The sequence below is a fragment of the Halyomorpha halys genome, unplaced genomic scaffold (genome assembly GCF_000696795.3).
Source record: "Halyomorpha halys isolate HHAL.00 unplaced genomic scaffold, Hhal_1.1 Scaffold1396.1, whole genome shotgun sequence".
Taxonomy (NCBI): domain Eukaryota; kingdom Metazoa; phylum Arthropoda; class Insecta; order Hemiptera; family Pentatomidae; genus Halyomorpha; species Halyomorpha halys.
The window spans coordinates 193,427-209,639 of NW_027110330.1; the positions used below are offsets into that span (position 1 = coordinate 193,427).

The 16,213-nt window shown below is 31.0% G+C and overlaps 1 protein-coding gene across 6 annotated transcripts in view; it reads left to right on the top strand.

The window, feature by feature from the left end:
• The first annotated feature begins 71 nt into the window (after positions 1-71).
• The window catches only part of gwl (serine/threonine-protein kinase greatwall), a 58,029-nt gene continuing 41,887 nt past the window's right edge, over positions 72-16,213 (top strand). For all 6 annotated transcript variants that reach the window (XR_010843725.1, XR_010843726.1, XR_010843727.1 and 3 more), the window contains exons 1-4: positions 72-188; positions 9,219-9,274; positions 11,129-11,229; positions 15,460-15,551. Coding sequence is in view for 3 of the 6 variants with exons in the window: in XM_014434623.3 (XP_014290109.1) it covers positions 150-188; positions 9,219-9,274; positions 11,129-11,229; positions 15,460-15,551 (288 nt within the window). In the remaining 3 variants the exon portion in view is untranslated. The remainder of the gene's footprint in view (positions 189-9,218; positions 9,275-11,128; positions 11,230-15,459; positions 15,552-16,213) is intronic.

The window sequence follows — 16,213 nt, forward strand, 5'->3', positions numbered from 1 at the left end:
TATATATATATATATGTTACATAATTTCACGTGTTGTTATTTTTAGATGGGGGTAGGTTAAAGAGTAGGTTATGATGCTGATATTACGATTGCGGTTAGTTGGTGTTCAGTGATCTTGATGTAGATTCTTTCGCGGTTCATAGTTGAATATGTTGCAAGAAACTTTATCTAGCTCCAGCTGCCACAAGGTACTAAATGATATAATTTTCTTCTTTTTTTATATTGGTGTTCATTAACTTTTGTCTCTCATTTATTATTATGTAATGTCACCAAAAAGGGCATAAGATTGGATAATCTTTCTTTTCATCTTAGATAATATTTTGTTTTTATTGTCTCTTAAAAAATTGTATTATATTTTTTTTAGTATAGAATAAAAAAAAAAAATCTTCAATTTTTAATGTATATTAGTGTGGTTAACTTATTTACGTCTTTTACTATCCCTAAATATATGAGTTTAATGTCTTGTCAGCATTATTATGAATTTGATATTGAGTTATGTTTACAAAATTTAAAACCTGATATGAAAATCGAGATAGTTATATTACTATTTATCTTGAATAGTGGCACATCTTACATATAAAAAATTATTTGTTTTAATTTTAATTAGTTCTAGAATATATTCCAAAGATAGTACTGTAGTTCATATTTTGGTTACTTTCTTTATTAAAGTTGTTCTGCAGTCTTTCCTAAATCTATTTGAGTTGTTACAAATAAACTCCAGTCTATCGTACAATCTGTAGAATATCTTCAGCTAAAAATGAAAATAACTTTGTTTTGTCAGATGTGACTCTGTTCAAGGAAAGCAACAATATAAAGAATTAGAAAGGAAATTATATAGTTTCTAAGCTTGTTTTATTTACATATTAAAAGTTATCATTTATGGTTAATAATGTACATTTTTTGGTCTTGCATCAGTTAGCCACTTGCCTATGTTTGTTTATAAAATTATATCTTTATTGAAGTAATGATTTTCTCTTAATGCATTTTCATTATTGACCATGAAGGTTTCTCTAAATAATATGAAATACCTAGCTGGTTAGCTACTTTAATTAGCGTAATAAGCCTTTTTGTATTTTTTAATGAATTTCACATAATGGCTTATATTTGTTGAAGGTTTACCATTAAAATATCTCTGATTAAAGATGTTGAATATCTTGATGAAGTTATTTTTTTGTCTTATTTTTTACTTGCGAATTATTAAATAAGGTTTATTCAAAATGATTCTTCATTCATTGCTCTTTATAAACATAATTAGGTAACAGTAAAGCACTACTCTAACATGTTAGTTGAGCATATACTTATAATGTATAATTGAGCATATAATCGACCACAGTTTATGACTGTTTTCTCGCGGATCATGCCTCTTAATGAGTGCCCAGTGTGTTGGAGTAGTCCTTCAAATCTATTTATATATAAACCTTATTTTAGATGATGTTTCGATTATTTGTGTATGTAGTTCCTATTATTTATTAGTAAATGTGGTACCTTATTTATAGTTATAATATATTTGTAGTAAAAAAATTTCTTAGTTTTTTTTTTTTTTAATATAATTAGTTATTTGTTCTACCAATAGCATATTTTTACTGAATTAAATACTTGTTGAAGACTATACTTTTTTGTAATAAAACTTCAATGCAAAAGTTGATTTGTTTTATTTTGAAACCTGATGTTTGTATAAATAAATCAATAAACTGTCAAGTAAATTTTTTTTTTTTATGGTGGCCTACAACCCAGTTACAGGCCTCCTTTAACTGTTTCCTCAAATCATCATGATCTTGTGCCAGTGCCATCCAGTTCCTGACTCCTGGAATGCAGTTAGCATCTCCCGACCACCTGAGCTTTGGTCTCCCTCTCCTCCTTGTTTAATGAATTGACTGTGTTGAAAACATTTTTGTCAATTTTTCATCCGCCATTCAGCATATCTTAATCACCTCAGCTTCCTTGTTCTGATACCACAGTCACTCTAAAGGGATTGTACCTCTTCAATTCTTCTGCAACTTTTATAATTCAAAAAATTCGATAGACAACTTTTGGAGATCAGGAGCTCTTTTTAAATAGGCAGTGCATAGTTTTCCTAGAACGTATTAGCCTGCACATTTGTGTTATTAGGCCAAAGTAGCATCAGTTGGTTGCGGTTATCTGAATCTCAACATCGAGATCATTATTCTGGGTGACTGCAGTTCCTGAGTAAATAACATTATAAGGCCCTATGTCCATTGCCTCTCCATTTTTAGGAGCCATGTACTTGGTTTTGAGCTCATTAACCTATAATTCAAGTTGTTGGCTGTGTTTTCTAATGCAAGAAAAGCCTCAGCTACGTTAAGGTAGCGTCCCACAATGTGTACGTCATCTGCATAGATCAACAAATCCTCTAGTATAAAATAAATATAAATATAGAATCAATGAACCAGTACCAATAAAGAAATATATATATATATATATATATGTTCTATTGCTGATAACAGATAATAACTATGGATAAATAACAAATCATGTCAATGGTTACCATGACAAAATTAATTTCATGATGGAAAAGACTAATGATAAAATTTAGTTTCTAGTTATGACTATAATATTGGAAATAAATTGATATTGGTGTAATGAACAAAGAAGGCAATAACTAGTAAAATATTGGTGAATTGTTCAAACCATCAATGCACACAAAAAATGAAAAGATTTTTATGCATAGAGCTAAAGAAAGAACAAGACTATAAACTCACATTAAACATAAAAGAAATGATTTATAGAATCCTAGAATAAAATTTTTTACTCCAGAAAAATAATTAACAAAATATGCTTATGATAGTGAAAATCTAGATGATATTAATTAAAATAGAAATAATGCATTGAAGCCCATAGATAAAAATAAGGAATGTGTTAAAGATATGGAGGGTGGAAATAATGTTAAATTAATCGAAAATCCTAAACAGCAGATCATAACTTTTTTTTAATAAAAAAGATATAACAAAAAATGTTGAAAATAATAATATACAAGACAGAGAAATACAGAACTATAAAATGAATTATGTACTGGGTGTGAATACTAAAATATTTTGTATTAAAACATATTCATAGATAGTGACTCTCAGCATATAAAACTTGGCATGTATAATAACAAAAAATTAGATAATTATTTAACCTTAATCTAATTGGTGAAGTTAGAATTTCGAATGTTCTATGTGTTCCGTGTGAACCCCAGTTTTTATGTTTTTCTAATTATATTAGAAATGATTTAAAGAAGAATAGTAATATTCCACATTTTTAAAACTATGAAATTTCAGTGTTTAATGTATAAAAAAAAGTGTATTCCACTGGTTTTAACCAAACATCAAATGTTTCCTGTATTACCAATTTGCACTACTAATAGAATTTTTAAATTAAATAAAGATTACATCTGAGTATATTTTATATTTTTGAAAAATAACAAATAATTTGATTTTATAAAACTTTGAAATCATAAGAATGAATTAATTAAGTCTCAATAAAAATCATATCATTTATTTTTTTTTTTTTAATTTAGATTCTAGGAATAATTCAATGGTTAAAAAAACGACAACATACCATTTGAAAAAAAGAAAAATGATCTCTTATAATGAACAATAAATATAATTACTTAATTATATTAAATATAATTGAAATAAAAGAATTATAATACCTAATTTTTATGTATTTCTTTATTCCTCTTCATACTTCTAATTCTAAATTGATGATTCATTTCTTGATTTATTTTTTCCATCTTCTCACTTCAACTGGAAACTTGTTTTATTTAATGTCACTTAATAATTTTTACTTATGTCCATAACCATGGCCAGTGTTATTATTGTTTGTTTATTTTAATGGCCTCCCAATATTTCTAATGTGAATTCTTAACACAATAAACAAAGGTCTGACTTAGTCCAAAACTAGACCAGGACTCCATAGTTTCCCTAAATACCAATGCCACATGTAGCTTACAAAATAGTTGACAATTGAAAGTTTTTTAAAACTACTTTTGTTAGTTGGTTTTCAGTTTATGTTCAAAATAAGATATTATAAACTATGAGTTTTAATGAAGTTTATTCATATATATGTATACTTCAGTCCTAAAAGTGTTTATAGTTAATTTATATGCACAATTTATCTTTGAAGGATGTTGATCTGTGACCTTGAGCAACTCACGGCTGTTAAAGTGAATCATCACAGAAAATAATTTCCATAATTAAAAATCACAAAAGTTCCAAACCATGTCTAAATGGATAAACAAAGCCATTTCAATTCTTCGTAAAATTGGGTGACAGAGGTGTCCCTGGGGACCCCAAAAATGAATCGTACAAAGTAATTAATAAACCATTTTAATTTTGCTTCAAGATCCCTAGAGACACGACATCGCCGTAAACCACACAGCAATAATCAAAGAGGGGGAAAATTAAGGAAGTAACCAGGAGCCTATGGGTTTCAAAAGGAAGTAGGTGACAAAGATAATTTAAACATTTTAGGGTGGAGAAGGTACGACAGGAAATATGGGAAATGTGGTTTTTCCAGGAGAGAGTTTGGCCTATAGTGACACCAAGGTTTTTAACATATGGATGGAAATGTATTGGATTGTTGTTTAGAAGTAACTAGGAATATGAGGAATAGTTTTCAGGAGGTGATTGGTTTCTATTACGATTGCCTTAGTCTTCTCTGCATTCAGCTTAAGCTTGTTTTCTTGTGCCTAGTGACTAATGCGATTCAAGTCCTCTTGAAGCTTCTCCGAGGCAACCGACAGGTCGCAAGGTGGAAAGGAAAGGTAAATTTACAATTGGTATTGAGAATGTTGGATAAGGAGAAGATCATTGATGTAGATAGCGAAAAGGGTAGGAGAAAGCGATGAACCTTGAGGGACACCACAGGTATGGGATCGAGTCATTGATGGTGGTTTATCTGGAACCAATACGTACTGGGAGCGATTGGAAAGGAAGGATTGAAACCAGCACAAAGCACTGTTGGATAAAGGAAGATTTTGTAGTTTGTTAAGAAGGATGTTGTAGTCTACCATGACAAATGCTTTGGAGAAATCAAGAAGGATTAGGATAGTTAGATTTTGGTGTTCCATGGCAGTTTGGAGGTCGTTAGTTATTTTTAGGAGAGCGGATTGTGTTGAATAGTCAGGTTGAAAGCCGGATTGGAGGGGATTGATGAGGAAACGTTCTTCTAGGAAGTTTGAGAGTTGTTTTTGAATAAGGCGTTCTAACAGTTTTGAAAGGTTAGAGGGGAGAGAAATAGGGTGGAAGTCATTAGGTAAAGAATAATTAGGGATTTTATTTAATGGTTGAACTAAAGCAGTTTTCCAATGAGAAGGAAATGTGGCATTTTGCAAGGAAAAATTGTATATATGATACAGTATGGGGATAAGGACTGGGAGATAGGATTTAATCTACTTAACAGGAATGTTGTCTGATCCATGATCATTGGTATGGGATCTTAGAATAGTGGCTAGTAATTCTTCGTATGTGTGGGAAAAAAAGAAGTTTTCAGGATTGAAGGTGTTATTTGGAATATCAGGAAAGATTGATGGATCAGTAGCATGGCATGTGAAATGGTTGTTGAGATCGTCAGGTGTTATTGGAAGGGAGCTTAAGTTGTAGGATTCTGGTAGGGATAAATTTTGGAGTATTTTCCACTTGGATTTGGGATCAGGAGGATACAGAGGGCATGATGAATGTGAATGGATTTAGTATGTCGAACTGCTAATTGGGTTGCATTACGAAGTAGTTTAAAAATGAGAATAATCTGCAGACAGGCGAGTCTCACGAAATTTGCGTCTAGCTGCTTCTTTTTGTTTTATCATTTCCTTTATTTCTGGAGTAAGCCAAGGTGCAGTTGGACGGTGTAAGGTTCAGGTTTTGAGCGGAGCATGAATATCTAATATGGATTGGAGATGTGAAGTGAGGGTGGAAACCATAGGGTCGATGGAGTTATAGGAGTGTATAATGTCCCACTGGATGGAATCAAGGTCAGGTTGAAGAGATTCATAGGAAAGGAGGTCCAAATTACGGTATGATATGATTTTGAGAGTAAAGCAGTTGACTGGTAGGTCCTACGATATTTGGATCAGATTGTGAGATAAGAGAAAGGGAACTGGGTGCTGGGAAGAGGAAAGGATTTTTACTGGAGAGTCACAGATAAAAAGGTCTAACCAGGTGTCAGAGGATTGTGTGTGATGTGTAGAAGAATAAGGAACCAGGTAAACATTGAGGGAAAATATTAGGTCAGTAAGAAAGGATTTATCACTGGATTGAGAGAGCATGTTGGTGTTAAAATCACTAGTGATAATAATATTGTAATAAGTGGAAACGAGTTGGACAAGAGAGGATTCGAAGGTGTTATCGAGTGGAACTCTGGAAGGTCGATAAATGACAGGAAATATTAGAGGAGAGGATATGGTTGAAATTTCAAAAAACATGTATTCTGCATGGGGAATGTTAGGAGAAGGGGATTGGAGTAGGATTTTGACCTTGAGACTTAACATGAACATCCAACCCTACACCACCTCCTGTACGATTGGATCTGTCTTGACGAAAGAAATTGTAATTGGTAATTGAAACTTAAGAGGAAGGAATAAAGGGTTAAGCCACGTTTCGGATACTGCAATGATGTAAAAGTTATCAAGGATGTACTGTTTGAATTCATTGAAGTGGGCAATAAGGGATTGCACATTAACGTGACAGGAACTAAGGACGTTAGTTGTAACTGTGGGGTGGTAAATGGGAAAGTAAGAAAAAGGATTAAGGTTGAGGGATAGAGAATAACAATATTTTATATACTGCTACGATTATATAAAATGTGACAATAATAAGAAATTGCAAGGAATCGGTTGCTTGAGTTATCGAATTTTGAAAAAAATAGTCAATAAAGTTGGAGTTATAAAAAATTAAAAAAAGAAGAAATGTAAATAAAGGAAATTCTACATTGAAAAAAATGTAAATAAAATATCTTCTATAAAAAAAAGAAAAGGATAACAATATTGTGGTGACTTGGATACCAAATTCAACTGAAGATGTCCAAGTCGCTGGTCTTGCCTACGGTGACTGCTGGGTAGCCGTTGGACTGTCTGCACCTGACCCTACTTCCGTTGAACCAGACATACTTGATTTCCGCCACTTTCTGCTTAAATATATAGGGTTGTATTCATGTTTTATTTATAATACGTCACATTTTTTTGATGTAATTAATCCCAACAGAGGATTGTTTATCCTATTGGTAATACGTAAACAGTTATGTCTGTTGACGCTTGTTAAGATTAGGTCTGTATTGTATTTGTGATACAATCCAGCTGAGAAGATGGACGGAAATATCGTGCATTGTAGTCATATTTTGCTTTATTACTTTGAAAAAGGAAAGCGAGCTGCGGAGGCACATAAAAAAATATGTGGGGTCTATGGGTATAATGCCTTAACAGAGTGGACGTGCCAAAATTGGTTTGACAAGTTTTAAGCTGGGAATTTTGATATAACCGCGACCTGTCGCCCACAAGAAATTGAAACCATTAATGTTAAGGCAATAGTCGATTCAAATCCATCCCAATCAGAGTGAGACATTGCAGAGGTCCTAGACGTATCACGTACAACCTTAGAAAATCATTTGCGGAAGCTTGGCTACGTTTCTAGGCTTAATGTTTGGGTCCCCCACTCTCTGACCAAAGCCAACATGGGAACACGCCTTTCCATTTGCGATTCACTAAAAGCACGAAGTCAAGAAAACGATCCATTTCTTAAAACACTTGTGATGAAAGTGAATAGTTTACGATAATGTGGTGCGAAAAAAATCTTGGAGACCCAGCAACGAACCACCTGAAACCACATCTAAAGCGGGATTGCACCCAAAGAAGATAATGCTTTCAAGGGTGTGATTTTTTATGAGCTATTGCCACAAGGTGTATGGATCGATTCCACTCTATATTGCTCACAATTAACAAAATTGGATTAATTGATTCAAAGAAAACGTCCAGAACTGGCAAATCGAGAGTGTTATCTTCCATCATGACAACGCTAGGCCCCACATTTCGTTAGTCACCCGCAATAAATTGTTAGCTCTTGGATGAGATTTTTTGCTCCACCCTCCCTATTCCCTGGACCTTGCTCCTAGTGACTACCACTTATTCCGGTCTCAACAAAATTCCTTAAGTGGAAAATGGTTTGAAAACAAACAGGCTGTCAGGGAGCACCGTGATCACTTTTTCGTTAATGAACCAAACATTCTATGAACATGGGATTATTTAACTGTTGGAGAGATAAATATTATGTACTAAACATATTTAGTTTTCTTTCACCCAAAAAACTGAAAGGACTTATTTTCCAACCCTATACAATACAACCAATACAATATCTTTTTCCTATAACCTTGCACATTAAATCCAGGTAAAACAATCCTGTTTTATATAACACATTTGTTTATTATTCTCCTTTCATGTTTTTACCAATGTTTTCCTGTAGGTTTAAGAGCCCTCTGGGTTACACTCAGCCTTGTAAAATGGGTACGCTTAATTGGTAAAAATCTGGTGGTTGAGTGTTTAATCAAATCACCTCCTTGCACAACCCTTGGTCTAGTAACAGGTCTTCCTTATTAAGTACTGCACTCCTGACCCTTCATGGATTGCAGCTGTACAAATTTATTTTTTTATTTATAAGTACTAAATTCTCAAAAATGCGATTGTAGTCTAAAAAAAAAAATTTATTAATACTGCAAAATTTTCGCTCATTCAGGCATCATCAGAGCATTAGTGTATATTCAAAAATAATTGGTGTCCAGCACCAAACACCTCGCCATGGTAACTGATCATGGAATTACTATAATACAATACTACCTTTCCCAGGTTAAATTTAGTGAGGGGTAGAGTTGAATAACAGTTTTCTTCTATTTTAAACTTTGTAACTGAATTGTGAAAATACCAGATGCCATGACTCAATAAATCAGTAAGTAATGTTTCATAGTTCAGTCAATCTTGTAATTCAGTTCACCACTTTTCAAAATTCCAGATCACTAATTCAACAAAGGGCTACACGCTCTTGAATCAATTTAAGAGCTAATCGCCCATATCCAGTTGTGAGTCCGGATGTTATTCTGATATTTACCCATTACTTTAATTTTATATATCCTGGGGTACCATTTTTAAATATATTAATCATTGTGTTTGTTTCTGTAAATGTATAATTAGTGCTGTACTATTAAAAATATTAGTGATTGATTTTTAATTACAGGCTCCTGAAATTGATGAATTTGAAATAGTTAAGCCCATTAGCAGAGGCGCTTTCGGGTAAGATGTTACTTATAATTGTTTGACACACTGGATAAGTTACCTAACAACTATATTATTGAAATGGATGTTTATGTTTAATGTTCGTTAGAGTGTTGTGTGATTTTATTGAGTTAAATTGTGATATACTAAATTGTTATTTTACATTGTTTTTCTCCGTATTACTTGCTATTGATCCTTAATTATTATTTTATTTTTTGGAAATTATTAAGTGGGACTGTAACTCATAGGATTTCCCGAAGATTATTTGTTTAAAAATCAAAAAATAAAAATCATGAGGAGTTAATAGTTGACCTTGGATATATATAGATGAGAAGAAGATAGGGGTGCTCAGTGAAGAACACAAATAAGTAAAACATCAAAAATCATTGATCACTTACAGGAAAAAATCTAAGAACTGGTGTAATGAAGAAGGACACTAGAGAAAACAGTATCTATGATTTCACTGTGCTTTTTTTTTTTTTTTGGCCCTGGTCTGTTGTAAATATAGGTGATGAAAGTATTTAGATAAAAGGCCAGGTGCTCACCAGTTGCGATGCTGAGCGGTTTTGACAAGGGATGGCAATAGGAAGGGGAGCTAAGCTGAATCAAATCAACTAAGCTATAATGAGCTGTTGGATATAACAATGCAATAAGTATGAATTTTCCTTGTTTTACAGTTAATTTCAGTTATGATAAAAAATTGGTTAAGTGGGTGTTACCAATGAAAAAATTTATTTTTCAATTTCAATTTTTTTTAGTATTTTATCTCCCCTTGGATCAACAGACCATCATAAATTCTCTATAGGAAGCTAATTTCTTTATTTCACTCCACTGCCGTCCTGACTGGTTCACCCTTCTCATCACCAATCTCTTCTACATGTTTATTGGTCATCCTTGCTTCTGAGCACCCTATGGATTCCAATCAGACATTTTTCTCTGTGGAATTATTTTGCTTCCTTATGGTTAGACCATTCCACATTCTTTTCTTTCTTTTATCAGTGCATCTATGGGCTTGAGATTAGTCCTCTTCATCAATTCTTTGATAGAAATAGTTTTAGCCTATGGATGCCTAGTATTCTCGTCAGCCATCTATTTACTAATACCTTAAGTTTTCAGTATTTATTTTGGTGACCCTCTATATTTCTTCACTAGTATGGTATTCAGGGGTATTCATGTGTTTTGGGTTAAGTGGATAGGGAAATTATATATCAAAATATGATTCTTACCTCAACAAAACTCATGTTTAATGTATCCAGGTGAAATAGAAACAAGGTTTGTTCATCATAAAAGTCAGTGCTTTACCTGCCATACCAATTCATTCCTTATGGATTTTTGACATACATATTATGGATGGTTTCACATGATAACTCATTTTGTTTTTCATAATTTGAATAAAAACATTGACTTAAAAAAAGGTGGAAATCAGTATGGAACTTATTTAAAATATTTCGACTAGATTTTAAACTATACCACTTTTGCCCTTATTAAAAGAAGATGGCTGACCGTTTGAAGTAGATTGGAGGTCGTGCTTTGTACTACCATCAGACAGCCCCGACGAAGCTCTGCGAATTGGGCCGAAATGTTGGTTAACAACAATAAATAGTTTTCTTTTACTATTTTGATACCTTTATTGACCGCCATCCGGACTCTCTTCCTCCAATACAGCACTTTTGGATTAGAGATTTTTATTCAAATTGTAAAAATTTCATGAATCATGGCAGAAAAGTTAGTTATGAGATTATCATGTGAGGCCATCATTATTCTTTTAAAATATGAAATTCATTTTTAGTATGTCTTGTAAATGCTAAGTGATTTAGACCAACATTTTGGTGCACTATTGGTTAAGATTTTTTTTTGTTATTTATGTTCTAGAAAAGTTTTTTTGGGTTTCAAGAAGTCAAATCCAGAACAACCATATGCTATCAAAGTTATGAAAAAGGAAGAAATGATCAACAAAAATATGACCACCCAAGGTAAATATTATTTTTAAATATGAAGTCCTAAAATATTGGTCCTAAAATAATGTTTTTGAAATTGCATCATTTAAACACATCACATTCTATGATTATAAAATATACGTACAAACAATGGGTGTTCCTTGGATTGCAGCAGAAGTGGTTAATAAAATAAAATTGTAATAAAAGATTTTAGAATATTTACTTCTTTAACTTGTAATCATCGCAAAAATATGATGTGAATCACCTATCACTAGTAGAAGATGCTTCTTTTTTTTTTTTTTTTTTTGTAATTATACTAATCTTATTTATTCAATTTAAAGGAGACAGTTTTGAAGCTCTTAAAAAGGAATAGCGTCATTATATATAGAATGATCCTTATTTGAGAAAGAAAGAGCAATTTATTTCTTTGTAAGAAGTTTATTAATATAATGAAAATAAATAACTTATACATTAACTGAAAATTAAATTAACTTTTGTACGATAAATTATTGTAAAATAGATTGCACCGATTGTTGACTTGGAACATAAGTAAACTGGCTCCTCAGGTTATCATTGGAGCGACTACCAAATTGATCTGAATTACTTTAATAAATTCAAAAGCAACTTGTTTTATAGTTCTAAAATATTTCTGTATATGATATTTTTTTTCCTAAATAATGTGCTTGTGAACTTACAATCACTATATGCAAATAATTTTGCAATAAACAAAAGCAAGACACCACCACCCTCGGTCCCCGCCTGGTAGCCAATTCTTCGAAGGAGAATATCTGCCTCAACTCGCTCACTAGGGAAGGAAATTCCCACCCTGGTGGTCCTCTGGAGCTCATCAACGTTGCCGGGGTGTAAGGTGATATTGTCGCCAATGGTGACATCTCTGATGACAGTCGACAGCCAGTCCCTACCAGCTTGGTTGTCGCAAATAGGCTCATTAGACTCAGTGCCCACATTTAGTTCCTCTAAGCCTTGAAAGCAAGAGTAACAGCTTTGAACTACAAACTTTAAGCTATATTTTACAGCATATTTTGACAAATTTTCGCTAGAAAAGAAGGTAGCCATGATGTTGCCTACAGCAAATGATATATTTGATTCCTTTTAGTTGACAGGTAAAGAGAAAAAAAAAAGACTTTGAGTATTACTTGAAAAGTGACAAATATTTTCAATTTGTTATTATTTTATTTTATTGAAAGATCGCTGATTGACCGTGTGTATTATTAATAAATGGAATATTATGAACACTTAACATAAGCAAAAAAGTAAATGGAAAATTATAAGGGTATAAAATGAAACGTAAAAACAAATAAGGAAAAGAAAAGGTAATATAAACAATAAATGAAAACAGAAATAGTAACAGATAAAAAGAAGAAATATAAAAGAAAGTACAAACTAAGAGATGAAAAGATGGATAAGAATAGAATCAAGAAAAAATGAGACAGAATTCATACCTGTTTTGATAGAAGTCAAAGTCAGAGTGAACCGTTTACATTGGGAGGAGTTGGGATGACAGTTAAGTACATTACATTTGAAAATAATTTTGAAGTAAACAGTGTAGAAAAATATTAAAATGAGGTAAACAATAAATGATAATATACATTAAAGAGGAGGAGAAGAAATATATAACAATAAAAAAAAAGTACACTGATAGAAAACAAAGAAATAAAGTAAAAAAAAAAAATGGGATACAATACATATAAATGATACAGAAAGACAATATACCAAATGTATAGGGATATGGAGGTATGTAAATTATATAATAGAAAAATTAATAATAAAGTAATTAATATAAGTATACTTAAGCTGGTAACATATGAATATAAATTAAAAGTAAGATACATAAGAGAGAGAGAAATGCTTTATTCATTCATGCTGCCCAAATACATCGGGTTGCTACATTACACAGCATACTTATCAATCCGTGATCGGACATATATAAATTACATATTTTTACATGGTATAATAAGATAGAAAGAAAACTTTTTTTTTTTTTCTTTTTCCCACAGTTTTCCTTTACAATTACAAATTTCAGTATACACACCAAATACAAAGATTTCAATTTATTCCTTTTTTTTCTTTCCCCTTCTCGTCCATTCCATTTCACAATTTTTATTTCATTTGATCCTCAAATTCACTCTCCCGAATTCCCCCTCTCAGATCCTCCCTAGTGACCCTCTAAACAAATTCACTATTAGACGGCAGTGTGAGGTCAAACCAGAGAAATACTAGTCTATGTATGTATATGTAGAAATACTACATAAGTAAAAAATAAATAAATAAAAATAATAATAAAAAAAATAAAAGAAAAGAGATGCAGTCTTTATCGACTTTATGATTGACGGAATGGTCTGTTAAATTTATGTGAATGGACTCTGAGATGAGACTTTTTTTATGGTTGGGGACAGTAGCAAGAATAGATGTATTAAAATTAATCATCATCATTAATAAATTAATCATTTTATACCCTTGTAATTTTCCATTTACTTTTTTACTTATGTTAAGTGTTTGTATCTTTTTTAGCCCTGACAAAGCTTTGCAATGTGGGGCAAAACGTTGGCTCACGAAAATAGTTGTCACTATTTGAGTTGTTTTTTTTTACTACACCCGGGCCATATTCCATTTATCATTTTATTTTATTTGTATAGGAAGGAGAAAAAATAAATAAATGAAATTTAATTTCGAGCGCCTCACTATTTTTTTTTTTTTAGAACAAAGGGCAATAGTGGAATCCCTAATGATGAAGTATAAGAGAAAAGAAAATTAAATATTTCTATAATTAAAATAAATCAAATATAATTATTAATTAATTTCTAATAGCTGAATAATGAAAGAAAAGATTAATTTAAAAAAATAAAGAAGAAAGTACCTGACTGAGATATTTATTTGAACTCTGTACCTTCACTGCAAGAGCACGCACGCTGACCACTTGACCACAGTAAACATTTATGCAATAAGCATTTATCAGCTATTATTAAAAACACCAAAGAGGAGGTTTACACAGGGAAAAACAATCTTTTTCCTTTTTTTATTAATCTTATGACTATTACTGTAAATGATAATAATAACAGGCATTGAAATGATAAAATTTTGAAAATAAACTTCAAATATTTTTTTATTTTTTAAGGAAATGAATAAAAATTTACAATTTATTAAATTAAAATGATCTAGAAAAATGATGTAGTCAAATTATTGCAAAATAGTAGTTTACTAAACTATAAGAAAAGGCTAATTAATTATAAACTAAACCATAAAAAGGATCCAGCAGGTTTTTTTTTTTTTTTTAATCAAACTAAAACATTAAATAAAAACTGTCATTAATATTATTGTGCTTCAAAAAAAAAAAATAAATAAAAATAAATAATAATAAAATAAATAAATAATAATATATTGTTCCACTAAGTTAAAAATTAGCTAAATTTTGCTTGCTTATTTCATGACCATATTGTGGCTATAATGGGGTTCCCTGGTGAAGTTTTTGCTAACAATCTTCTAGTCCACTCTGTCCCATCTGATCTCTTTTAATGCCATCTTCAACCTCATGAAGAGACAAATTGTGGAATTAATATTGCACTGGGTTTTGATACTTTAATTATACGCATTTGAATGTCATGGGGTAAATACTGTTTCAGATGTCTTCTGTTGTGCATCTAGCACACCCGTAATTTTGTATAAGTTTGTTAGTAAAATGTTTGGAGGAGTATAAAATACTATAAAAATAGTATAAAATACCTTTCAAGATGATTTCCTGCTTCTGCTTTTTAGGCTTTTTAAAGAGATATTGCTTCATACGCAGTGTTGGGCAAAAAGTAATTGCAATGACATAAGATTGTGATCAGTAATTGGAATTAATTTTGCTCAACTAGCATTTCTCAATTATTATTTGTTGCAAGTAACAATTATAATTACTTGAAGTTGTAATTTCATTATTAATCATTGTAACATAATTGCAGTTGTAACATTTTCAAAGCATTAAATATTTCAATCTTCTCATCTATTCCAATTATTTTCTAGTTTATGATGTAGTCACATTAGGAGGAAATTGAGGATGATGAAAGAAAACGAGGTTTTGACCTATGTATGGATTTTGAAGAAAACATAACTGACATAACTAATTGCTTGTTAGCTTATAATAATGAAATAATGCTTTTCTTGATCTACGTTGATAATTTTTTTGTGTGTAAAAAATGCTGATTTGCTAATGATAATCTTCTTGTATTTTAATTTATATTTACTTATTAATTTGTTTTATTTTAGTCAATAGAGAACGAAACGCTCTAGCACTCACAAGAAGCCCATATTGTGTACAATTATTTTATTCACTACAGACTCCATCCTGTGTCTTTCTGGTTTGTAAAATTTTTTATTGTATTATTTTTACTTTTATTAATTTAGTTTAATGGGATATATACATCCTTAAATATTCATTGACACCAAACTAAATCGGTTTTGTTTTAATGAAATTTTAAAATTAATTCCCTACTAGTTCTACTAATCACAGTAGTTTTTCGTAGTTAAAGTCAATAATCTCAATAAATATCATTGTTTATCCATTGCATTATACTAGTATTTAAGGTATTTTATTGTTTTGATGTGTAATAATTAGGAAAATATATTAATAACTTAGTTTGGCTAATTTAATTAAAAGTATTTTTGCTATCTTGTAACCATGTGCTCAACAAGCTAGTTGATTGATTTGAGCCTTGTCTATTTTATATTATTATTATTATTATTATGATCCACTATTTTTTACTTCAATTAATGTTATACAAAAATAAAACATTATATTATGCATGGTATTAAACTTTTATTTGATAAAGAAAGATATTTATTGATAATTGAATGGAATATGGTCCGGGTGTGGTAAAAAAAAACTCAAATAGTAGATAATTATACTATTTTATTGAGCCAACGTTTCGCCCCACATTGCAGAGCTTTGTCAGGGCTAAAATAGATACAAACACTATAGTTACAAAAAGGAAAAAAGAAAAAACATAAGTGTAAAATAACA